The 25,398-nt window shown below is 47.0% G+C and overlaps 2 protein-coding genes and 1 long non-coding RNA gene across 7 annotated transcripts in view; 2 read left to right on the top strand and 1 right to left on the bottom strand.

Annotated features, from left to right (window-relative positions):
- Positions 1 to 9,670: 9,670 nt before the first annotated feature.
- Positions 9,671 to 19,852, top strand: ZCCHC10 (zinc finger CCHC-type containing 10). Of its 3 annotated transcripts, none has more exons than XM_083799197.1 (4): positions 9,671 to 9,827; positions 12,376 to 12,537; positions 14,479 to 14,520; positions 18,026 to 19,852. In XM_083799197.1, the coding sequence occupies exons 1-4, from the start codon at positions 9,751 to 9,753 to the stop codon at positions 18,291 to 18,293; spliced, it is 549 nt and encodes a 182-aa protein (XP_083655323.1). In that variant the 5' UTR covers positions 9,671 to 9,750; the 3' UTR covers positions 18,294 to 19,852. The 3 variants fall into 3 exon arrangements, with proteins under 3 accessions (XP_083655323.1, XP_083655324.1, XP_083655325.1); XM_083799198.1 differs by lacking the exon at positions 9,671 to 9,827 and adding an exon at positions 10,010 to 10,253; XM_083799199.1 differs by lacking the exon at positions 9,671 to 9,827 and adding an exon at positions 10,011 to 10,211.
- On the bottom strand, positions 18,258 to 24,901 carry LOC310881686. Its single transcript, XR_014572506.1, has 2 exons — positions 23,673 to 24,901; positions 18,258 to 20,395 (listed from the first exon to the last, which is right to left on the bottom strand). It is a non-coding gene; the product is annotated as an uncharacterized lncRNA (long non-coding RNA).
- The window catches only part of AFF4 (ALF transcription elongation factor 4), a 49,843-nt gene continuing 46,848 nt past the window's right edge, over positions 22,404 to 25,398 (top strand). For 2 of the 3 annotated variants that reach the window (XM_083799176.1, XM_083799175.1), the window contains exon 1: positions 22,404 to 22,760. The gene's annotated coding sequence lies outside the window, so the exon portion shown is untranslated. The remainder of the gene's footprint in view (positions 22,761 to 25,398) is intronic. The other variant, XM_083799177.1, reaches the window with a different exon arrangement.

Consider the following 25,398-nt stretch of genomic DNA (forward strand, 5'->3'; position numbering starts at 1 on the left):
GCGCCTGGCCCCGCCCACCCCGCGCCAGACCACGCCCACCCCGCGCGTGGCCACGCCCACCTCCTGCCTGGCCACGCCCCCCCCCCCGCGTGAGGCGGCCGCGGCCGGCCCCGAGGCGCGGCGGGGCCGTGAGGGGCGCCCCGCGGCTCCCGGCAGGCCCGGGCGGTGCCGGCGGGCTGGGGAGCGCCGTGTGCCCCCGGGGGGGGCTTCACGCGGCGGGGCTGGGGCGTCCCACGGGGCTGGCTGCGTCTCTGAGTCCCGGGGAGATAGCACAAAAGCGGGGCTGTGCCCAGCAGTCAGTCAGTTTGCACCTGTGCTACCAGTGAAATCTAACACACGGTTCCTCTGTATCCAGCGGGCCTTACAGGGCAGCGAGTCGCTGATAACATTAAAACGGTACTGTTAGCGCATCTTCGGAGCCTGGGCCGCTGCCCCTGTGTCACGGACTCACAGCTACGTCGGCTGTCCCGGGCAGCGTGCGGCCAGCAGGCGCCTTGCGAGCACGCAGGAATAAAAACCTTCGTGGGGACAGGATCGCGGAGCTCCGGCGCGTTCCCCCGTGGTGCTGGGAGAGCCCTGGGGCGGGCCGCAGCCCGCAGGCACCGCAGGGCCGTGCCTGACGTCACGGGGAATTGGGGAGAAAAGATGCGGGTAAGCGATTGACCAGAAAGGGGGCCCGCTTTCCGTGAGGGCTTGTCACTCGGGGGAAAAAAAAGCAAAGAGGCTGTTGTCTCGCGTGGCGCAGGTCTGTCACCTGGCGAGGCCGCATCGACGCGGGAAAGCTCCAGCTGCTGCCCCTGGGGGACGAGGGGAGCTGAAGGAGAGCTCTGCCAGGGGGAAAGGTCGGGGAACAAAGCGCCAAGGAGCGGCCGGTTCGTCCCGACACGAACGTGACTCGGACACTTGACTTACATCCATGGATGTCGTGAAACGTAATGTTCGGGAATGTTTTTAATTCTGAGATAAAACGTGCTGAAAGTACGGAAGCGCGGGGCGCTATAAACAGGACGCTTCCAAATTCCCGGCCCTAAATTTACACCGCTGCGCCTGGTTTTAATGATACAGAAGACACATGGCAGAGAAATTCAATATTTAAACCAGGAAGGACTCTTGCCCCAAAGACTGTTGAGTAGCCTCAGCTCCGAGTGCTTGCAATTCCTCGCGGCGTGCTCAGTGACACTGCTTTGGCAGCTGTAGGTGGGCTGGGAATTGCATCATGGTGCTAATGACAGAATAATAATGAAGTGTTTAACCTCGGACGTCCTTGAGAGTATGGGAAGGTGCCAACAAAACGACACCAGCCTGCGCGGAGAGCATCGCACAGCACATGCTCGAGGCACAATTAAATGCCGGAATATCATCGAGTTTCCTCTTTTTTTTTTTTTCACTTTCATTTTCAAAACGAGAGAAGCTGCCAGCGAAGGGAGCAGTGACAGACGGGCGTCACAGGGCGGCCTGCAGCGCAGGACGGCTCCCCGCTGTCCTCGCCTGTGGCTGCCTGGCCCCTGCTAGGGCGCTGTGCTGGGACGCAGCCAGGCAGTCGGAGCAGCAGATGCTGCCCCTGGGGATGGAAGAGGGAGAGGGGCCCGCGGGCCCAACCAGGCCGTTCGGACCGGCACGTACAGGCAGCTGGGGGAAAACGCCTAAATCAGCTCAGAATCTGAGCTGTTGTTACACCGGGATGTGAAAGGGAACAGATTCTGCGGTCCTCCCCACTCTCTTTTAATTTCTCAGTGTTTTTGCTATAAAAAATCAGACTTCTACTATACAAAACATGAAAAGACTGTAATAAATCCTGCTGCCCCTGGAGATGGAAGAGGGGGAGAGGGGCCCGCAGGCCCAAACAGGCTGTTCTGATCAGCACAAACAGCCAGCTGGGGAAAAGTGCCTAAATCAGCTCAGAATCTGGGCTGTTGTCATGTTGGGTCTGATTCTATGGTCTTCCCCACTCTTTTTTTTTCTCAACATTTTTCATATAAAAAAAAAAGATGAGACTTCTACTGTACAACACATGAAAAGACTAATAAATCCTGCTAAGAAATAAGCAGGATTTGATAATGGCTGAAACACGTAATGTACACTGAACTCTCCCAATACGTCCTCTTTAATAAGGCTCTATCATTTCTTACCTGATGATGGCTGTTTTGCAGTAGAGAGCGCAACTGTAAAATGGAAGAGCAAAGTACCGGTTGGAATAAGTCAGCTTACTGGATTTTACCTGCTGCCTCAAAAGGTAAGTCTTCATTTCTTTACTGCTTCTGTTCCTATGTGAACCAAACTGGGAAACGAAGCCTGCCTATGTCACTGTGGGGGGCAAAATGCACAGGGAAGGATGGAGGGGAACTGAAACATGAGAGCAAAAGAAGGGAGAAATGAAGAGTGGGAGGGAAAAAAATGTCTGGAATAGCGGGCAGCCTGATTTGAAAGCACATTCTTCGACTGCATTTCCATCCATTCCCCAGTACGACAGTAAGGGACTAAAGAAAGAATAAACACAAGTTCCGTTACCTTTTATATCCCCTGTGGTATGAGCCTGATGCCCTGTACCTTCAGTATCGTGGTGTTCAGTCGGAGGGAAGTGAGCTGACTTCTGATGTTTCGGCAGCATGCCTGAAGCATGCAGGTTTGCCTCAGTTACCTTTGGGGATGGGATGTGTTACGTCCGAAACGTGGACGGTGTCCCACGGCCGTGCCGTCTGCTTGGGTGGGCACTGAGGTCGTTACAGTGTTTAAACCTTTCGGGGTTAAACTGTCCGTCAGCTTCTGAAAATGGGTTACTACTGGAAGAGAATTCCCAAGAGCTTGTGGATTTTAAGTTCAGTGGTTTTCTGCTTTCAATTAATAGAGGTATCTGTTATATTTTAAAAACTCTGTCATGAGATCTAATTATTCAAGGCAACCCGGAGCATGAAAATCAAAAGTAAATAAATCTGACACGGTGGAAATTATGGGGGAAAATCTGCATATTTATCATTCCTTTCACTTGTTTTCTAGCACATTTTGCTAGAAATGTCCCAGTACATTAAGAAATATCAAGGCAAAACTCAGCTATGAAGTAGCGCAGCACTGAACCACAAGAATTTACATTAATTTCTAACATAAGAGCAGACATTGTCTTCTTCTGAGTAACTTGCCTTTTTCTTATGCATTTAAATACGTAATCTGCGAACCCCTACCAGACCTAAATATTCCTGCCTGAACATATTGTTGTTATTTTGAATGTATCGTGTATGTTGCTACCAAGCTGCTTACGTTACTGCTGTGTATATGAACACACGAGACAGAGAATGTATTGAAAGCGTAAGGATTATATGTGGCCTAAAACTCATGGGTGTTTTGTGAAGAAGGAATAATTTTCTGTTCTGTTGCCACCATTTCACTGCTTTGAGTTGCAAACAGGTCCTCTGTATAATGACAGACACTGCGAATATCTATTCCTCAAAAGCCAAGGGTATAAAGAAAAGGAGAAAAGGATAGCGCATCTAGGTTAATTGACAGCCCCAAGACTTTTCTGAAACTTATTTCTCTTGGGAACTGCACAAATAAACCTCGGCCTGGCGGATTAAATTCCCTCTCTTCTCCTATTATCCATATGCTAAGCACAAGTGCCTACAAACCACAGATCTGCCATTCTAGTACAGGAGCGTAAGGCCAGTGTTTTCAGGCTTTGTTTACAGAGGCATGTCTTGTAATTCATTAGCACAGGCTAAACGTGAAAACGAATATGAGCTTAAAATAAGCCCTAGCTGGTGCCTGTCACAGGCTATTCTTTGGTCTGCTGTAAATAGCCTTTGCATGTCATCTAATGTATGGTTCATAGTGCTATTCTGGGATATTCAAACACAAATGGGCTTTGCGATCTCCTGGAGTGAGGGGAGCTGGGGTATCGTGTTCCCCGAACTCTAATAAGAATCATGCCACATATAACGCAGTTCTCAGAAAATCCTAGCTTGCCGTCCTGTGAAAAGTTATTCTGGGGCCATTTCCCCCGGTGCAGTTAATCTCAAGAATTTGCAGTGAAACGGATGTTGAAAAGACAATTTTCCCCCTTATTCTGGTTTCCATACTTTCCCCTCAAGCTTGAAATACGATTAGATTTCATGGTTTACCAATTAAGCTATTGCAGGTACTGAAGTGTGAGAGCTAGGTAGCGGCCCACCAAACTAAATCTTGAAGAATCCGCTGAAAATTTGGCCTGGCCCTTCTGCTGCGGGCTGGGAGCGAGGCACCGCAGGCAGCGCGTCCCTTTCGTCTGCCACCGAGGCTCCTTTGTATGCTGTGGCTGCATTCCCGGGGAAGAAAAACATCTGAATTTTTTGGTATATCAATTTAATACATTCCAGCGATATATTTAATGATGTCAGCTTCCACAATCTGCACAAACTACGTCCCTGCTACGTCGACATGCTTCACGCGCCGTCGGGAGCCATTTCTGATCTGTTGACACACAAAGATACTTCGCGTTCGCTGAAATGTGAGCCGAGGAGCTAAAAATACTGCCGAGTTTTATAGGCTGGAGCTCGGAAGAGTCACGGCGCAGGCACTTGCGGAGGGTGCAGCGAGGACAACAAAACATCCCCATAGTAACACTGCCGGCCCCGCTCCCTCGGGAGGAGGGTGGCTGGGAGCCCCAGGTTCACGGGCAGCACGGCACGGATTGGAAGCATTCAAAATCCAGAGCAGCATATTGAAGGTGGCAAGTGCCAAACGGACACCGTGTTAGGGCATTTTCTGAGTGGGAATACCAGCTTTCTCGGTCTAAGGAATTTTGTCTTGCGCTAGCCAGTACTTCCAACTGTTGGTATTTGAGGTTAAGATCATAAATTAAGTTTGTTTAAATGCCCTGTAATGATAAAGCCCACTTTTTCTTTTAATTTCTATGGAACTGTGGCTGGACTTCCATTTAGATGACAGATTCTGGGGGTGCGTTATCCCTTCCAATGTAGTTTGACAACAGCTGACCCAAGGAAGCCTAACCCGATTTGAGGCTCGAGAAGCTTCCTTCACACGAAGGTTGAGTAGCGGTTCCAGCTGACCCATCTTTTTTCTTCCAGCTTTCTGTCCTCCCTCTAATTGCCTGTTTATATGGCGGATACCAAAGGAGCCTGCTGTTCTGCCAGCCGGGAATGTTCCTACCTAGAGCCAGGCTGGGGTTTTAGTTACGGATAGAAATTCTCAGTGCCTGCATCAATTTTAATAGAACAGACCTACCCCCACACTAGTATTAATTCTCTGTACACCGTATTTCTATCTTGTCCCATCTTCCACTACCTATTAAGTAGTGAAACGAATACTTTTTGTGACTGATGGAGGAGGAGACCTCTTCACCACGCCGATATCACGTCAATATGTTCAGCAACGCCTACCGCAAGGAAAATACACAGAAGAGGGAATGAAGGAACCCACCTTGCTTGGGAAGTTATGTGACAGAGAAACATAGCCAAGATATTTTGACTTTGTTTTGCTTTTTTTTTTTTTTTTTATGCATAGGGAGGGTTTCCCATATTTCTGTTTCTCACAAGCTGAAATATCACAACAGATGGATGTCACCTGGAGCTCCCCTACCCTGGTGTGCTACAGCATGCTGTGACTGAGGCCAGTCTGAAACCCATCAGACAGGGCAGGAGGGAACTATCACATAAACCCAGCACGCACAGAACGCTCTGGTGGGAAGCAGGAGTTCTGCTCTTTGCACCACTTCTAAGGGACCAGCGGAGTACCACTTCTGTGCTCAACGTTCACTGAAGCAAGCGTTAGTTTCATGTGGCTGGTTTTTTGTTTGTTTGTTTGTTTTTCCTTGTGATGCAGATAAACCTCGGGATTTTCTTCATTTTAGGTTGGCTACATTTTTGAGGAAAGCTCTGTAGGGAGAGACAGTGTCGTCCATTAGGGCAACTGGTGTTTGGAAAAGGTAGAAGAACTTTCAGAAAACCCTCCTTTGTGTTTTTTAAATACTTGATTTGGTAACTGCAACTTTGGTATTTGATTCAGAACCAGCCCAAATGTGTGGCAGTCCAGCACCAAGCCAGACTTTCTGGTAAACCACCTTCTGTCAGGGTTCTTGTGGAAGCTCCACCACTGCCAGACATCATCCCCTGCTCCTGGATTGCAGTCTAGAGCTACGCTACAGGTCGGGCACTGTTGCTTGGGAATTAAGTTATTTTGAAATTCAGACTCCAGATGCTCTAGTAAAAGAATCAGATCAGGGAAGTTTTTAATTAGAGAAATAAAACATGCATTGGTAATAGCACTTCATTTCTTTCAGGCATTTTATTTCATAGGCAATGCCGAATTTTTCGCTTTTTGTTCTGAATTAGGAAATGTGATTTTCCACAGAATTTTGAATGTCCCAGTGTTAGCTATCGGCATGCTGAAAAACATATGTTTGTACGTATGTATGCCTGTTAATAACGCTGCTCATTAATTCGTTAGTTAAGCCCAACATGTCACTGCCCTGGGTGGACAGGACTTGATCCTGCTCTGACTGACACCCGTGTACAATAACTGAGGCTGGGGAAAGCCATTACTGTAGGTCAGTGACAGAAAACAGAGTGAAAGACTTTCCTCTATCCTAGGCTGTCGTGCTTCTTAGAAATACCTGAGCCAATTTTAAAAGAAGTGGTTTGTATATCCAAACCTAGCAACACAGAGTTGCACAGGAGCCTGCTTCCTCCGTGAAGAAGCAAGGCAACCTGGCCAGCAGCGATGTATTTGTTGCCTTAACGGAGTACCTTGCGTAAACCCAGTTACTGAAGGTACAGCTGAATGGCGGCAAGAAATTCTGGACAGGGCGTGATTGAAGTCTGTTTACTGTAGCCCTTATCACTGATTTTTTTTTCTAGCCTGCAGTTCTGCCTGAATAAGGGCCTTCTGCGTTACTCTGCAAGAGAGCTGGGGGAAAAAAAAAGGTAAAATGCCCATTTAAAAAAATGCCAAGTGACACCATCGCTAGCGCCCCCAGTTTGTCATTATTGTTCAGCAGTAGCACTACCAGCTACTGAGCTGCTTGTCGTTTTGGAAGACTGATCAGTTTTGTGTGAGTGGCACTAGTACCGGCAGTCTTGGCGAGGGAGGTTTAACTGTTTGTTCATTGACTCAGCCCTTCCTGAGAAAGCTCTGGCTCCGTTCTTCCTGTTGCACACACAAACCCTTAACAAATACCGTGACGCCTTGCTTTCAAGAGCAATGCACAGGCACAGAAAAGTTCAGGGAGGTGGAAGCACAGTGGGAGCGACCGATGGCATGACAAGGCAGCTCGAGGTCTGTGCCACCGAAGGTTCAGCACCTTCCAGTTTTTTCTCCTGTGTTGTCTGCGTACCCCCCCTTTCCTGTCTAGAGAGGGGCACATTTCAGAAAGCAATTTCCCTGCCCAGCGTATTTAGAAATAGGTTAATGATACGGCGACTTTAAATAGCAGCCTGGTGTGCAAGAGCAGGATTTACGGTCCCAGTCGGCTCATTGAGCAGCAGCAGCCCGGCTCCGTCCGCCCTTGGCAGGGAGCTGAGCGCCACGCCGTGACTCTGCACATTCGGCCCGTGGAGTTGCATCCCGCTCTGAGGGGTGCCACGGGGAGTTACCGAATGTCAGGAGCGGCTGTGAGACGCTGCCCCGAGGAGGCTGCAGGCTGCAGGAACCCACGGACTCTGAAGTTGCGAGCGCTCTTTCAAACTTCTCGGATAGCAGGATTTTTAGTGGGTTGCTCGAGTACCAGGTGTGTCTTTAAGGTCTCTGTGTAAGGAACAGCCCACGCGCTCCGTGAGCGTTCTGGCACGTGGCACCACAACCCTTGCTGCGCCGGCACGCTGGGGGAACTGTGGTTCTGCTGCAGTGACACGCAGAGAGCGTCGCAGCTGCCAGCAGCACCAAATGTGGTTGGGTAGAGTACAGATACTGCTATCGGTGTGTAATTTACTCCAAGATTTTAAATGATTCTGAGGTAAAAAGGGATCAGGGATTTATTGTAAGCATGGATTGTTATAAATAGATCAATCCCCAAACAGGAAATGCTTCTGTCTGACTTTCTCCATTAAAGTCAGATGCCAGACATCAAGATTCAGATATTGAGGCCAGACTCTGATGCGTTTATAACCTACCAGGCATCACACAGCAGAACGTAGCTATGGTGCCAGACGTAATTATTCACAGATTACCACAGAGCATCAGCCAAAACAGGACAATTATTAGATACCACAACAAACGCCAGATAGAGAGGAAAACAAGATGCATACAGAAAGAGCCACTAGCCTTAGACATTAGTATTTCAGAGTTTGGAGACAGGAACTACCACAATATTCAATTCATCACACAGTAATTAATCCTGATGAGTTGGAGCTGCTTATATCTAAGAATTCCTCAGTACCATACCTTCCCCATGTGATAGTTAATCGCTGCCGTTGTTCCCAGAAAATGTGACCGTCCCTGCTCTGACACGTTTCATGTGTGACACAGCAGGAAGTTCTGGCTCTCGTATTTCCAGGCTGTGATATTAGAATCATAAAATCATTTAGGCTGGAAAAGACCTTCGGGGTCATCAAGTCCAACCAGCACAAGTTACCATTAGAGGCAGAACACCTCAGATGTGGGGTGATCATCACCTGAAAAAATCAGATTTTTATTGCTGTATTATGTGTGACATATATTTTATTCTTATGCATCTGTGTTTCCACCTTGTACCTCGTCTTGAAGGAAGTGTAAGCTTCTCTGACCAAGGTCTGTCTTTAATCCTACTCCTACATTTCCTATCACAGGAAGGCCCTGATCCAACTGGTACTGCTGGATGTTATGGAATGTAAGAAAATACAATATATATTTTTGTTTTATATAATAAATGAATACCGTCCACTCCCAAGAGGCACATTTTAGAGAGCCACAGAGCTGTTACTAAACTACTAAGGATCTAGAATGGTTCATCTGCTTTGGTGAACGTAGAGGTCTGGTGGAATGCCCACGCACTGCCCATCGGTTGTCCCTGCAGTAGGGCAGTTCTGGATGAATACTGAGAATGGCTGGATATAAAATATCCTGGAATACTAACAGCAGGAGTAATCCCAATTCAACATTAAAGAGTATGTTTTCTTGAGGATTTTTGCAGCGAGATTGACGTTATTATTTTAATACCGATCCCATGACATAACAAAGAGTTTTGATAAAGCAAACGTATGAAGCCACATTCCTGGCTTCCCTGAATTCAGGATAGGGGCCGCTCTGCTTGTGCCAGCTGGCAGAGAGCCCCAAGGGGCTGCCTGCCAGGTATGTGCCCTCAGAAAGCTCCAGCCACTGCTACTCCTTTTTTTTTCTGTCCCTTGACCTCTCCCCCTGTGCCAGGGACCGTAAGGAGGTGATGCAGGAGCCAAAAATACTAGCTGCTGTTGGCACAGCTGGGGGCTACAGTCTCTTGGGCTTAGCGAGGTGGGGGAAAGAATTTGCCTTATGATTCCTAGAGATGCCTGAAGTGTATTTCTGAAGTGTATTTCCTCACTGTCAAGTATGGAGCACGTTGGGTCCACACGCACACGGGGTCAGCCTGACTCGTCAGCGTCGGTCCCTGAAAAGGGATTTATATGTGAGGGACTACTGGCCTGCGGCCATGTACCTACACCGCAGCAGAGTTAACGTTTTTGGTTATGATGCGGTAGGGGGTGAAGTTGTTATTTTCTGACATCCAGCTCTTTGTAACCTTCCTTCGGAGCCTCCGTGCCCCGGCCAGAGGGCGGCTCTGCCTTCCCTCAGGCCCGCCTCGCGCGTCCCGGCATGCAGCGCGGCCCCGCCCGCGGCCCGCCCGCCGACATGGCGACTCCCATGCACCGCCTCATCGCCCGCCGCCAGGCGTGAGTGCGGCGGGGCCCGGCGACGGGGGGAGAGGGGGGAGGGGGCCCGCGGCCGGTCCTCGGCCCTCACGGGGGCAGCAGGGCCCCCGCTGACCGGGCGCGGCGCCCTCAGCCGGCAGGCGAACGCCCCGCAGCGCGGCCGGGGCCGGGCTGGGGCCGGGCCGGGGGGAGGCGGCGGGGGGCTGCCGGGGGCTGTGCAGTTATAAAAATGGCATTTTCCTGGTCCTGTCGTACGTTTACAGACCTGTAAAAGTGGGTAGGGGGAAGGAAGCAGGGGTGCTTTACTCAGAAATGGGTAGTGCTTGCCAGGAGTACCCTCAGTACAGAAGGGATCTGATTTCCCAACAACGAAACGAGGAAAAGCCAACGCTTGTGTTTGTTGATGTTAAGTACAGTAAATCCCTGCGTCCCGCTGGCATTATTTGTGTGAGGATTTTCGTGTTTGCTTGTTTTTACCCCCTTCCTTAGAACAATTTGTGGTTGCTTTTTCAAGAGTGTTTTTTTTTTTTGTCCTGTCTTATCACAACAGGTGGATAAAGTATGGATGGCTTCTGCATCTTCATTCCTTTTTTTGTTGTTTAGTATAGTTTAGTTGTTCTTTCTTATTTTCCAGTGGAAAATAACTTGGAATTTCAAAGCACTTCTACAATACTGGTTCTTTTAGGTTGCTATTTTATAGAGGTTAAGGAGTGATTTCTTACAATTCTCGTTGCGTCTGTAGGTGCTTGATGGGTGTTTGCTAATCTCTGCTTTTAGGTTGTAGCTGTTGATCTGTGTTAAAAGTTTACCTTAATCTCATGCTTTTCATTAATGTTAAAACTTGTCAGTGTTGATATACTTACAGGTCTGTAGTTGCTGAGCTATTTTGATCTGTTTTCCTGGTTGTTGCTTTTAGGGCCTGATCTTATCGTCCTAGCTTGCGTAAAGTTGTGTGCCCTAGTCATGCGAGCAGTATTAGAGCCCTGGAAATACTGAATTTTGTTGTTGTTGCTTTGAGCTGCCCTTCTCTTCCTGTGGAGAGAGGTCTGGGCTGGTTTGTGGTACAAAAAAAAACAAAAAGTGAATGTTTTTCTATGTTGACTAAGCAGAGATAGTGTCCTTGTTTTGCTTACATGCAACTCTTGTGGTAGAGCCAGAAGACCAGGGAAAGGCAAAGCAAGCTGTTTGGAAGACCTTGATTTGATTTTTTTGTTTTGTTGGTGTTCCTTGCAAGAGCTCCTGCTTCCTGCTGACGTTTGAGTTAACTGTGTGGTGTAGGTAGCAAGTTTAGTTAGTCTTACAGTGCTGATTTACGTCAACATTTCTAAAGCTAAATCATGAAGCCAAGTAAACTTTGCGTTGAGAGAGTAAGGAATGTTCAGAATAAGATTCCCTTTGAGATGCGGTAGAACTGTCGCGAAAAGCGATAGCGAGATGCGAAGGAGAAACAACCGCTACGTTGCTTTGAAAAGCAACGCCCCTTTCTGAGAGCAAGGTGCTCGCTGCTGGTCCGTCCCTTCATGCTCCAAATACTAAGTGAACAGTTGAGGATCCTCCTCCTAGCTGTGCCAGGCTGTTAATTTTGGATGATTAAGATGTGCTGGCTGTCAAAAATTAGTGTCTTTGTGTTGAAAAAACGATGCAAGGTGGAAATAAGTTACAGCAGTTTCAGTGAGCTGTATGAGAGCTACAAAGTCCTGGCTCTGAAACTAATTTGTGATATGGCCTTGAGTGAGTCACTTGGCTGCTGTATGAGTTTCCTTATTTGTAAAGGAGGAGCACATCTGTGAGAAGAAATGCAAACAGATTTGTTTTTAAACTTCAGAAATGTGGATTAAATGCTAGAACATGAAAATGTGAGGTTTTTTCACTTAACTTGCACCTAAAAATGATCAAAGAATTTGATCGCTGAAAACTGAAATGCAGATGTAAAATGCTCGTTTATACTTCTTCTATTTGGATGGTAGAGAGTAGTAAGTAAACAAGAACCTGTTCTTTTAATAAATCTTCTGACAGGCTTTAATAAATCTTAGGGAAATTGAAGCAAGTTACAAATAGGAGCAGCTCTGTCTTACTTGCTCAGAATCCCAGGCTCTTTGTGTTAATTTGGAAGCATTCAGTAGTTGAGGGTTAAATATTAAGTTATAGGAATGAAGATTGCAAGCTAGGCTACCAGGAGCTTGTGCAAGCATACAGTGAAATTCAGGTGCAGCTGCTCAGCGCGTTGACAGTTAACGTCAGTAGTTCAGCATTAGCCACTGTAGCAGAAGGAGGCTTAAGCTGAAGCTCTGGAACAGAGGAAAAGTGTTTCTTTGTTCTTTCATAAGTAGTTGATATGAGAATATTTTGATAACTGAAGTAGCATGGGTTTGCCAAAATTCTGTGTGTACGTTACTGTTCTTGTCCCGATTCAAGGTGTGTAATAGTTAAAGCACCCACGAACATCGCTCTGGTTTAAACATAGCTGTATGTATTGCTAAGAATTTGTGTGCTGAAGAAAATGCGTGTTTTTTCAATAGGTAGAACAGACTTGGAATCAGTCGCTTAATGCAATTCTGCATTTTTATAGGGAGGCAAACAAGCAGCATGTAAGATGTCAGAAATGTTTGGAGTTCGGCCATTGGACGTATGAATGTACAGGGAAGAGAAAATACCTGCACAGGCCTTCGAGGACAGCTCAGTTAGCAAAAGTTCTGAAAGAAAAAGAAAAGCGACTGTTATTGCAACAAAGGTAAGGTTGGCACAATGAGAACGTCCGGTTTGTTAATGAAAAGGTAACGTTGTGGGTGGGTGGGAAAAATGGTGCCCTAGGCCTTTTTCTGTGGCCTTTTCTTCCAGGCTGTGAGGTGTTTGTTCAGCGTCAGAACCGTGGTGTATGTACACTCGGACCCCACAAAATTAAAGCATTGTTCGTTAACACCTGCTTGTTGCTTTGGGTCAAAAAAGCTTTAAGTGCATCTGAAACAAAAAATAAAGTGTACTGAGCTAAGGTTAAAATAGTCGGAGGCTCTTTGTAATAGAATACGGCTTCCTGAGTTCCTCAGCTGCTTGGTTCCTTAAGTTCATGTGCGAGCAGGTTGAGGATTTGGAGACCGGCTTTCTGTCACTGATTAGCTTGCTGGTGTCAGTAGAGCCTGCTGCTCCTCAGTCCTAGAGGAGTTGAGAGGGAAGGAAAGGTGAGAAGATGTTTATTCCTTAGTAAAAACTGCTACAATTAACTAAAACCAGAACTCCTGAATTTTATTTATGGTTCTGGAGGCAGGGTGTGGTGCCACAGGGAAACCAAGCAATTGTAACGAAGCAGCTGTGTGTGATACGCAGCGGACTGATGGCTCTCAGTTAGGTGGTTTCATAAAGTAGCAAACTCACAGAATTATACATATGTTAAAACGCTAGAGGGAGGCACAGGGCTATCCGTGGCAGCCTGGGTTAGTCACAGGCCTCCCCGTAGGTGCTTTGGGGTGTAGCTCTGTGTGCTATCACTGGTACTCATCCCTGGCTACCTAGGTAAGGGCATACGGCCTTAACGATAGAAATGCGAGCAGTGGTCAGTCGTACCGGAGGGATTGTAGTTTGCTTCAGAGCTTGAGGATCAAAGACTCTTCCTCTTGTCAACGGGATTTTGTGAGGGGTGTGGAAAACTCTATGTAATAATCATAATATTTTCACACAACTGGTATGAAAAAGAAAAACTTGCAAAATCTCATTTTGCCAGCATACAAATGGCATTGGGTACTTTTACTGAAATATAGTTTACACTTAAGAACTCCAGAAAAGGAAGAAGAAGAAACATGTTATCAGCACATGCTGCTATCTACTTTTCTAATTCAACAGTTACTGTTATTTCTGTGTACTTAAGATGGCTTTCAGTAATAATTTCAGTTGAGGCAAAAGTATCCTGGGTCATAAAAGAACAGCTTCCTCACTTATCAGTGGCACATTCATCATGTTGTAAGTACGTGATGAGGGATTATTTTAATCACATATGTTCATTTGAGGTTGAATTATGTGCTGTTTCCCTACAATGGGGAAAAAGAGGATGTGACCAGTAAAAGTGGCTGAAATATTTAAAAACAATTGAAAAATCCCAAACTGAAGACTAGTAAAAATCTCTTAAAGTGGTTTGTTAAATATCACAAAAGAAAGGTTCTTTTACTGCTAAAATGTTCTGCGAGTGTATGAATACAGGGCAATCTGAAAGACAAATAGCTGGAAAGCATCCATATAAATAGATTTTGTGTCTTTTGTACCTGAAAGAAATGCATGATGAAAGCTACAGACTAATCCGATCTTCTAATCCTTTGTTTCAATCGGTTCAGTTATTGCTAAATACGGGTGCACAGAACTTTTTTTGTATCTGTATTCCCCCCCTGCTTCTCCCATCCCAAGATGTTGTCTGTATAATGCAAAAGAAAAAAGTATAGGTGAGTACAGAGACTCTTAACACAGAAAATTAGGGGGGAATTGCTGCTTCTCCCCCTGGATTTGTAGGTATTGTTTTTCTAGTTTGAATAGCAACTGAAAATAGATACCAAAGGAGCTTTGGGCAGTGCAGATTTCTGCAAGGGGGAAACCAGTTTACTAATACTGAACTCAGCTCCTCTGTGCTGCTATGTATTTAATTTTCCTACTGCATTAATCAAAGGCATTGTTTTTCCCTCCTCTTAATTAGCGCTGGAGAAAGTACTGCAGAAAGGAAGACCAAGAAAAAAAGGTATGTGGGGAACGATGACGAGTTGTACGGCTACTCAGTGTGCGATCTTGCACCGGGTATTGCAGCGGGCAATTTGGAAGGGGCGTGTGTGGAAACTGAAAGTCAACGTCGCAGATACGGATTTGTTAGTAAGCTTTTAGCCTGTTGAGGGCACTTGCATGGCAGATATTTGGGAGAATTTCTACTCTTCCCTGTCCAAAAACTTTAAAGTTTTTGTTGTCTGCTTTTCTCCCTGGTCATTCTCCTATCTCTGTGTGATCTTGTTTTAATAAGTCTTCCTATTTCTGCCTCAACGTTCATCGAGTAGTTTAAACAGTTGTGCAAGAATGGCATACGGCATACTGTTTCTAGTCTGTACTCTCTCCACCTACCCATCTTGCCCTTCAGTTTGTTTTCATCCCTTTTTCTTAACAGCTGTCTTTTTCTGGAGCTTTGTCTAGAGAACGAAATACGTATCTTAAAAATAATAAATAAAAAATCCAGGAACTAAACGTTTCCTCCTTTACCATCCTCCATCCCTGGAAAAAAAAAAAATAGTAATTTGAGCCAAGAGTTCTTCTACCATTCTTCCTCCTTTACACATGCAGTAATGCTAGCATGGGAATCCACTTCAGCCTCTATTAGCAAAATCCTTTCAGGAGCAGCTAGAGCTCTGTAAGACTCCTGCTGATCACGTTACAAGTTTTACAGTGGGGGATGTCCGTACAGTAATCGCCTCGGTGTCTCTTTGCCTTCAGTTGACTGACCTCTGTCTCTAAATCTGACCAGTTAAAAACAGTCTGGTGGTTTTTTTTTTAAATGCAAGGCCTTTTGCTTTGTGTGTCAGTCATTTAATGAGCCAGAGCAGTTTTTTAAAACATGCCTTTATATGAAGCTCTCATGTTCAATATGGCTTTGTTGGAATACTTGATTAGTATCTTCTACTGTCAGAATGTGTTTTATCAAGGGCTTCTTTCTCGGTAGTGTTCACTTATTGTTGGAATTATCTATGGCTAGTGAGATCATAAATTAGCCGATTTCTTAACAATATAGTTCAGATCTCTTCCTTCCTCAGCTTTCTCATGTGTTGCAGTCTTTTACTTGGCATAACGATTTTCAGAGTAGTTGAGCTCTAAACCACTGCCAAAAGGAAAAGAACAAAAGAATTTGGGTTGGGGGGTGGTTTGAGCATTGTTTCCTTAAAACTGAACAACTTTGCTATGCTTGAATTGTTATCCTGTTTTTATGCAAGTGTAGAATCCATCAATGTAAATTCCTTTCCAGGTCACGTGGCATTTGTATATTTAGTATGATAGAGGAAAAAAGAAATGCAGAAAATTCAGCGAAGCAATGGATTTGTAAGTTCCAGATTTAAAAAATGCCAAAGTGAGACTTCTGGCAGCAGTGAGCGCTAACCTTTTACATAGTGTGTGTTTGTTTTGATATAAACAGTAATAAGGAAGCTACAGGCTTAACCAGAAAAACAGGAACAGACAAAACTACTGTTGTACAATGTTGTAACCTTAGGTGGCACAGAACTGTCTCTGAGTTTATGTTGGCTTCATCACTCCTATATGGCATACTCGGTTTATTAATTGGAAGCCCCCTTGATGCTGCCTGTCTGAAGGGTCCTAAGTCGCGTCCTAATTCACTTGTTGCTTCAGGCAGTCCAGCATGTGAACAGCCAGGTGATTGTGCCCAACTTTGTAGGTTTGATTTAAGCAGCATGTTTAAAATCACCTGGGGCTGTTGGGTGATTGCAATGGAGTTAGGGTAAAATCTCGGAGAAGGGTGATAGCCTGTGTTACCAAATGCAGCAGTAATTCCGTGGCTCATCATGCATGGAATAATATTAGTTGTTAACATCTGCGAGCTTGTTTTGGGGAGAATGAATGCTTATCTGTTGGAGAAATGTTGTGCTTTTCCAGTGGTACAGCAGACCCACAAATCTGAGACCTCCCAACATGTAGCACCTGGGATGTCACATAATTAGGACAAGATAAAATAGGTGAATTTTGCTTGTTCCCATGTCCATCTTCCTTTTGTAACTACCAATAGGCTGCCTATTGCATCAGCTGGAAACAAGTATCTGCTTGCTCTTTTCTCATGGATCCAGCCGTTGCTTTCGTGTAGGTGAAGGTATCGAGTATTGTATCTGATGTTTCAGACACATGGATGTTTTTGGGGGGAAAAATGTTTTGTCACGGTTACCATTCAGGGGATCCTCTGATCCTTGCCTGTATAAATGGGTCTGCACTTTCAGTAAAAATTGTTTAGATTGAAACTACTGGTTTCTATGGGAGTTTGCCCAGAAAATGTCAAATTCCACTTTAAAATAGACACTTTTTTTTTCTTATCTTGTTTCACCAGTTTTTCACCAACAATGTCTGTATTTAACCGGCCTTTATGATTTTTTTTTATAAACAGCCATTATGTCTGTGCACAGAGAGGGAACCGATGTCCTGTGTATTATAAAAACTGCAGTGGTTCATAGCTTATTGCAGGCATTCAGATTCATCAGTTGACATGACAGTGGCTGATCTGATGGAAAAAACGTTACTCTCTAACAGACTTAACGTAGGCATTTCCTGAATTTTTATACTTAACCAAACACTGAGATAAAACCTACAAATCTGCATTATTATTTCTAGCGTTTTTGCATAGTGTTTGGTTGATTTGGTGGGAAGAAGGGTGGATTAGTACCTTTACGTTTTGCTTGGAGAAAGATTTATGGAAGAACTTAATTGTACTTTCTTAGAATTCATATTACATCACTTCAGCAAAGACCTTGGTCTTGAGAACAGCAGCCTTACAGTAAGAGCTAGACATGGAGGACAAAAAAAAAAAATTGCAGAGCTTACAGAAATCCACTTCACAGTGTTCCTAACTCCATCTTTATCCTGGACTGTTTCCATGCCTTCTCTTCCACCCCGAAAACAAAGCATCCTGTAGCGGCAGGTAGTGTGGGTTCTTCTGCCAGGAGTAATCTAAGAACGGTTTCCGTTGAGCACAATTCTGACGTTTGTGAAATCTCACTGATGAAACTTCCACCAACTCACATTGCCAAAATTTCACTTCTCATTGCAGTGCTAGGGAGCTGATCTTTGTTACTTTTTCCCCTGAGGCTTCAATGGTACGGCACATCCCTGCTTTCCCTGCAACTTTGTTCTTCTATTCAGGCGAGTCGGTGAAGACGCTAGTCGTTACTATGAACAGGAGCCTTGCCAACTTTCAAACTTAACTTTTTTTTCCTGTAGTCCAATTTGGGCTTTCTTGTTGTCCAGGGCAACTTACTTCATGTGCGTGGTGTCATTCTGCTGTTGCTCAAAGGGCCAAAATTAATTTGTTCAGAATGCAAGGGGAGGTTGGGAGCGGGGAGCAGGAGGGAAGGAAGATTGTTAAATTGTTAGGCCTGGAAATTTTCAGGCCGAATAATTGGTCTTTGGATTACAACAGAGTATAAAGAGCGCTCTGTAATGCTGTCTGTAGCAGGCCTGTTCTCATCCGTGTATTTGTTTTCTTTCAGATCTAAAAGTGTGACGAGTTCCAGCAGCAGCAGCAGTGTCAGCTCAGCTAGCGATTCGTCATCTGACAGTGAAGATTCCTCTACCTCCTCTTCTGATGATGATAGTGACAGTGATGAGAGCTCCTCAACTTCCTCGTCGTCTCCATCCTCGAGTAGTACTACTTCTTCTTCAGAGTTCGAATCAGATTCTAGTTCCTCTAGCAGCAGCAGCAGCAGCACAGACAGTAGTTCTGATGATGAGCCACCAAAGAAAAAGAAGAAGAAATAATATGTTGTAGCGAAGAACTGTTGCTGAGCAAATTATAACATTCTTCAAAGATGTTTTGAGCACGTGGTTGCCAAGCAGTTTACCTGGTCAACATTTCTACTGCTAAAACTTTCTAAATGTTTTGCATAGTTCATAGGACATGAAAGGTATTAAATGGCACGTGAAACTTACTGAAAGAGTATTTTTGTGGTTTATCCTTTTATGGGAAATTTTACTTTTTTAGTTTAAAAATCTATCATCAGATTTGTTTATACGAGCTAAGGTCCAGTAACCTGGATGTTTACATGCTGGAAAGCAAAAGCCTTTTATTGCAGATCATGCTGTGCATCACATACTACTACTCTGTTTATGGCAACTTCACTTACATGTAGAAAATCCTCCAATCTGATAGAAGCAAAAGTTGTACGCTGCTGGCTGTAGAGCACTGTCATTGTTGAAATTGAATGCACAACGTTGCACACAGAGGGCCTTCCATCTCACTGTTAACAAATGTATTATATGCTGCTGAGCTTTTTTTCTGATGGCTTTTCCTGATGCTTCCAGGTCGAGTCTTAATTGCAACATAAAACCTTAAATAGTGTTCATTTGTTACCGATCAATATGCTACTTGTACTGTACAGAGGCTTTAGTCTTTTCAGCTTTGCCTGTTTCCATATTTCATGTCTTTGTAGTATTTTTCTGAGACAAATGGAGTCTGTTGTAGCATTGTCTGTGTAAGAAAGGAGCAGTGCACAGTGGAAGAATTATGACTGATGCTGCTTAGGAGTTTCATCTTTGTGCCTTTTTTTTGTAAATTAAACGTATCTTAGTGAGAGAAGGGCTTGAGTGGGTGTTTTTTCAGAACTCCAGTAGCTTTCCACACAGAGTACAGTTGGTAAAGCCAGAGAAATGGTAGTGACGAGCAAAAACGGGCACTATTTTTTAGGAGAGAGAAGAAAGGCTATTTTCACGGGATGCTCAGTAAGGAGTGGAGTTGTCTTTTAAAAGAAGTCCAAAGGACAGTGTTTCCATTTTGATATTTTTGAAAAAAAAAAGTTCCGTAATGCAAGATTGCCAATCTATGTTGTTGAGCACATGGTAACTGGCATTACAGTCTGCAGTATAATCAGTTCATTATTTTTACCGAAGTGTGTACATGTCTGTGGAAATCTGGCACGGGAGAATCAAGTTAGTGCAAAAAAATAAAAATCCAAGCATACTGCAGAACAGTTCTTGCTGGTTATAAATTGAAACTTATTTGTTCTTTTGGTGGACTTGAGCTGTTGGCATTAGTATTTTAATTTGTGATGCCATCTCCTGAATTTCTTACTGTTGGAGTTACCTTTTCTGAGGGGGAGGCATCACATGTGGAAGAATTCTTAAATATCTTGGTCTAGGTAAAATATAGTAACTAAACTATTTTTTATATTTTTATGGAAAAGTAGCGTGTAGAATTACTTTTGAATAAACTGTGCTTATATTTAAATGTTTGAAAATATATATGTTGTGTGTTTTAGTCTGTTTTAGTGTGTTTTACAGAACACTGCAGACTGTAAATAAAAATTATCAGAAAGTTGTTTAAGTCTTCTTGAGTAAATGTACTATTTAATGGGAAAAGTTAATAAATTATTAAACAGTATTTGTTAAGTTCATGCTTACTGCAAATCAAAATGCAAGGCCTTTGGAAAATAGTACTTTTATTGGTCTGGGTTTAGGGTCATCTCTAACAGCTTCAGCAAGCTGTGCATGACTGAAGCAGGTGTGTTTGGAAGTTCGCATCCCTAACTTCCACTTTAAGGGCGCAGCCGGGCTGTAGGGGACTGCGGGAAGAGGGATGTGGAGCCCATCTGTGTGAAGATGACATGCTACGAAGAATAAAGGCTTTTGTTTTGGTTGATGTTGAGCTGAGCAGCAGTGTGGATGCGAAGGGGGTTGTGATGAGGAAGGGCAGTTGTTTCGAAGGGAGAGGACAGGGGATTGAGTCTAAATTGTCCTTGCCATGCTGTTATGACCACACTGTACATTGGTTTCTTTAATGCTGCTGGTGTTTGTGTGTAGATTGCTTTGTCAGAAGTGTATTGCTCCATGCAGAAGTGTTATTACTGCTGCCCATTGAGCTGTTCCTGCCAAGAAAGAAAGAATTAAGACTGGCAGACACCTACTAAGTAGCAAAGCAAGTCACTCTGTTCAGGGGTCGGCCTCTTCGTGCTTCTGTTTACATTCAGCGCCCATAGTCAGACAAATTGGGACCATTCATAAAGACAAAAGGAAATGCTTGTGCATGTCAGGTTCTGTCAGTGGGAGGTAGGATAAGGTAACATAATTACAGGTAGTATCAAGAAGTCATTAATTTAATTTCTGGTCCAGTGTTGGCTCATGAGCAGAGACTCAGAGATGGCTCACTGTTCTCACTGCGTATCTGACGTTGCCTGCCATTGATGAAGTCTGAGACCAGCCGTAAGGCTGCCTATGCTCACGTTGTTTTAATGTTTACTTTTAAGTACAATACGTTTAATTTTTGTGAATTGCCCTTTCTGTTTATCTCTGTATATTCTTATTTTACAGAGTAAAGCCCACCAGCCTGTCAAGAGCCTCACCACTCATCTTTAACTAGATCGCGTCCTGATACCTCGTTATAAGGTGCTTTGATTCCATTTTTTTCAATGGGAAAGGTAATTTCTTTGATTACTGTCTTCCAAAGCTCTAGGTTACCTACAAAAAGGCTTTAATTAAAAACAAACAAAAACAAACAAACAACCCCCCCTTGGAATTGTTATTTACCGAGCATGTATATTTACATGAAACCTGTGTAGCTTGGAACAGGCTCAATTTAATCTTCACTCTTTCAAGCAAAGCTGCCATTGCTAATTGAAGTGAAGCAATTGATGCAGTCTTGTAGAAAAATAGCCTCAGGAAAAGGCATTGCATTTCAGGGAGAAACACTGCTAACCGAGGGGAGAGCAAAAGAAGGGAGGGACAGCCACTGAGGGGAGAGCGGAAGGGAGGGACAGGACAACCTGATCTTCTCGTCTAGGCCTCTACTAAATTCTAGTAAATTGAACATCAGTCAGCTAGAAACAGGTTTTTGGGTGCCCTCAATGAGGTTGCATTAAAAAGTCTTTTATGGATTGATGGATTTTTTTTTTGGGGGGGGGGGGGGGGGGGAGGAAGTGTCCTTAATAAATAGGAATTTTGCTATCAAATGGATTTGCTCTATAAAGAAATGATTCAGCATACCTGAACCCCATGGGCTTAATTTGCTCTATGAAGTTATATTTAACCAAGCTGTGCCTTTAACCAGACACTGAGACATCAGTTGTGTTGGAGGCAGATCTTCACAGCCTAATTTTGTTCAAGACGTGTAAAAATTGTGTGTGTGTGGGGGGGGGGGTGTTAGGAATAATACAAACCATAATGCAGGATATAAGCTTGGAGAAGCGATGTACCAAAAATGTCACTGGCAGAACATAATTTTAAAAACAGTGTGGAAACCTTATAGGAATTTATGGGATATTTTTATTATTTTCTGTCTATTTGCAGTACAGTGCTGTTTCCTCAGAGCCGCTGCCTGTGCCTCCTCTACCCCTGTGAGGTAGGGAACTTGCAATTGCCTTCTTGTACTTGTCAGGCAGGGTTCTGTTCCCATTTGGCCATATTTTGTAGCGAAGGCAGTGACATTTTAGTACCAGAAAGACCTTCAGAGTTAGCTGCCAGTTAAAATAGTTTAAATTTATTTTTTTTTCCCAGCCCGTCAGATCAGGCTGTGGGGGCAGGGTTGCTGGTGGTGCTTTTCAGTAAACTTTCAAGGCTTGTGCGGGTTCGGTTAAAATGTATTTCAGAATTTTTTCAGCCGCTTCTGGAAGATGCTTTTACAAAAGCCACTTTAGCAGCTGGGGAGCCCGCTGCGGGGCTGGGCTGGGCTGAGGGGGGGGAGCAGCGGGGCTGAGGGGAGGCCCCGGGCCCGCTGAGGAGCCCTGAGGCGAAGAGCGGCTCCCGCCCCCTCGTGACGCGCCCCGTGACGTAACGCCACCCCTCCCCGCGCGGGTCACGTGCCCTCCCTCTCCGCCGCCTCCCCCGCCCACCCGCCCGCCGCGCGGTCACGTGAGCGGCGGCGGGGCTGCGGCGGCGCGGGGGCTGCCGGGAGCGCTCGGGCCCGGCTGCGGGAGGAGGCGCGGCCCGGCCGCACGGGCGGAGCGCAGCGGGGCAGGGGCCAGGGCCCAGCCCGCCCGGGGCCGCCCAGCCCAGCCCGACGTCGCCGGCCCAGCCCGAGCTCGCCTCCCCGACTCGCCGCCAGCCCGGCCCCGGCCCCGCCATGGAGCGGCGGGAGCCCCGGGGAGGAGCCGCCGCCGCCCGCCTGTGAGCCGCCCCCCGCCGCGGGCCTCGGGCCCTGCTCCCCCCCCCCCTTCCCTCACCCACCCCGGCCGGGCCCTGCCCTGCCCCCCGGCGGCACCACGACCCGGCCCGGGCCCGGCGGAGCGCCCCGCGGAGGTGAGACGGGGCGGGGGGCGAGGGGGGGGGGGGCGAACCGGGCCGGGCCGCCCGCGGGCACCGGCTGTGTCCCGGGGGGGGGGGCGAGGGAGGAGCCCGGCCCCGCGCTGCCCCCCGTCCCGGAGGCCCCTTCCCGGCCGCTGCCCACGGGCAGGCCCCGGCCCCCGAGCAGCGCTGCCGGGAGGCCGCGGGCCGGGAGAGCGCCGGGGATGCTCCCGGGGCCGGCGCTTCCCCCCCCCCCTCGCGTAGCCGTCGGGTTTCGGCCCGGGCAGCCGGCGGCGGGCACGGCTTTGTTCCTGCCCCCTCCGCCGGGCGCTGGGACCGGGCCGGGGCCGCTCGGCGGAGGGAGGCGTCAGGCCGTGCGGTCACGTCCTCCGGTCACATCCTGCCGGGCAGGCACCGGGGGGCCGTTCCCTAAAGCGCCGTCCGCGGCCGGGGCCGCGCTGAGCTCCGCGACCACAGGAGCGGGCACGAGCGGTCCCGAGCCCGGCTGCGAGCGCTGCGCTGCCTCGGTCGAGCGGACAAAAAAGCGTCGGGACGCGCGAGGCAGGCGTCGCTGCTCGCAGTTGCTGCGTCTTCCGCTTGCTTCCTGAAGCAGAGAAGTGGCTCGCGTCGTGACTTCGGGTCAGGTGAAACCCGGGCGCTCGTGGCCGTGCCTCAGACCGGACCCGACTCCGTGCGGTGCCCACGGGGAGACCCGCGGGCGGCTGGGGCCCTGCTCCACGAGCACCTGGGCTGAACACGGCCTTGTCTGATCGGGGACTTGGGCGGCCTGTGACGGTTTGAAGTGCTCCCGGTGGTGTCAGCCAGGCCTCCCGCTTCCCTCCCCGCCAGCGGAGCAGGCACTTACTCAGCACCGGTAGTCCTTGAAACTTAACTTGTGCTGCTCAAGTGCCTGCTTGGGGTTCTCACCTTCCTGCCGACTCTCCCAGTGCCGACCTTCTGGCGAGGACGTTCCTCGCCGCGTACACTTCTTGAAAACTCCTAAATGCTTCTCTTAAGCCGCTGAAGCGGAGCGCTTCGCAGCCCGGGGCGTTGTTGTGAAATAGGGTCTAGTCAAGTGATTCGAAGGAGTGGCGTTTCGTATCTCCTCTAACGAGAGAAACATCGTTAAACCCTCGGTATTAAGAGGCCTTCTGCCTCAGCAAGGCTTGATACGCACAGCCCTAGTCCTGTAGGTGCCGCGTAGGGGTGTTAGGCACGAGTTGTACAACGGCTAGTGATGGTCGTGGAGTTCTCACTTGTCAATAACAGGAAAGAAAATTTTTGCCATTGGGCGTTATTGGTACCTTGGCTTTCTTAATGTGTCGGGGTTATTTTTGTGCTGCGCTGTGTTTATGTAGCTGTCTGCGAGAGTGAGTTCTCCTCTGCTGAACAGTGCCTTCGCTCATCGCAGAACACAGTGGATTTCAGCTCTCGTTTCGAAAGTGGGTTAAGATCCCTGATATTTTCTTTAACCGTCTTCCCAGTTCCCATTTCTTGCATTTCTCCTCCCTCTCAAACATTGTGAGAGGGAGACTGAACGCTTCGGGTAGGTTTTTTTAACGCTTTTGTGCAGGAAGCCACACAGCAACCCAACAAGGAAAGAAGCGTGTTTTGCATTCTTCCCAGCTATAACGATCGCAACTTGATAAAACTTCGGTGAAACGTTTCTTGGATTTCCAGGTTGCCGTTTTAGTGAGTTGGAATGTGTTTGTGCGGGGTTATTACCCAACTATTAACGAAAGGATGCCACGTATTTTTTTTTTATCTGCAAACGCCACGCAGTTTGCATTGTTCGGCCTTTGTAAATAAATACTTGCAGCAGAAATCTGTCCTGACCTCGCAGCCGGCAGATAGTAAGTTGGCAGGCGTGCGCTAGTTCCTCCTTTCTCCTCTAGCTCACGGCTGCTGGCAAGGATGTTGGGCTGCACTTTGTTTTCCACGCTGGCTGCCCCGGGCCGTGGGATGGGGCTGCAGGCACACGGGGACTCGGAGCGAGTGCTGGGGGGTGAAGCGGCCCCCTCCTGCCCCCTCGCTTTCTGTGTCATGAGAGTTGCCAGAACCGCTCGTAACTGCGTCAGGTGCCTCCGTTCTTTTGCTTCCTGCTCCTCCTCTTGCTTTGAGAGTGTTTTTTTTAATTGTTGCTACTCTTAATCTTTGCTCCAGATGATGGAAAGCAGCATTGCTGAGGGCAGGAACAGCAGCAAGGGATACCCGAGGCTGGCTGCGGAGAGCTGAGGCATGAAGTGAGCCACTTCCACAGGCAGGTTTTGCCCGTGTTGGGAACATGGGAGGAGAACCAGAACCTGTCAAGAGGCCGCCTTTATCAGCAGTGCTGTGTTGTGGAGCTGGGAGGAAGTTGGGCAGAGCCGTACGTGGGGTCTCCCTGTCTGAGGAGGTAGGAGTAGGCTTGGGATTTCAGTGACTGTGAGGTTCCTTCTGTGCTGCAGTAATTGTTGTCAGCCGCATAATTTCGGATTGTTACTCACCTGTGGTTTGTTCTACAGGCACTCTTTTTTACTCATGTTGCTGCAGTGTCACAGTTACCTCCAGCAAAAGTGGAGAAATAAACGAACCCGAGGCCCTCTGTCTCCCGTCTCTGTCTCGTTCGTTTTCAGTGTCTGTCGTGGAGTTTGTATCACGAAAGAGCTGACGT

This window comes from Anser anser (genome assembly GCF_964211835.1).
Source record: "Anser anser genome assembly, chromosome: 14".
In the NCBI taxonomy this organism is placed as follows: domain Eukaryota; kingdom Metazoa; phylum Chordata; class Aves; order Anseriformes; family Anatidae; genus Anser; species Anser anser.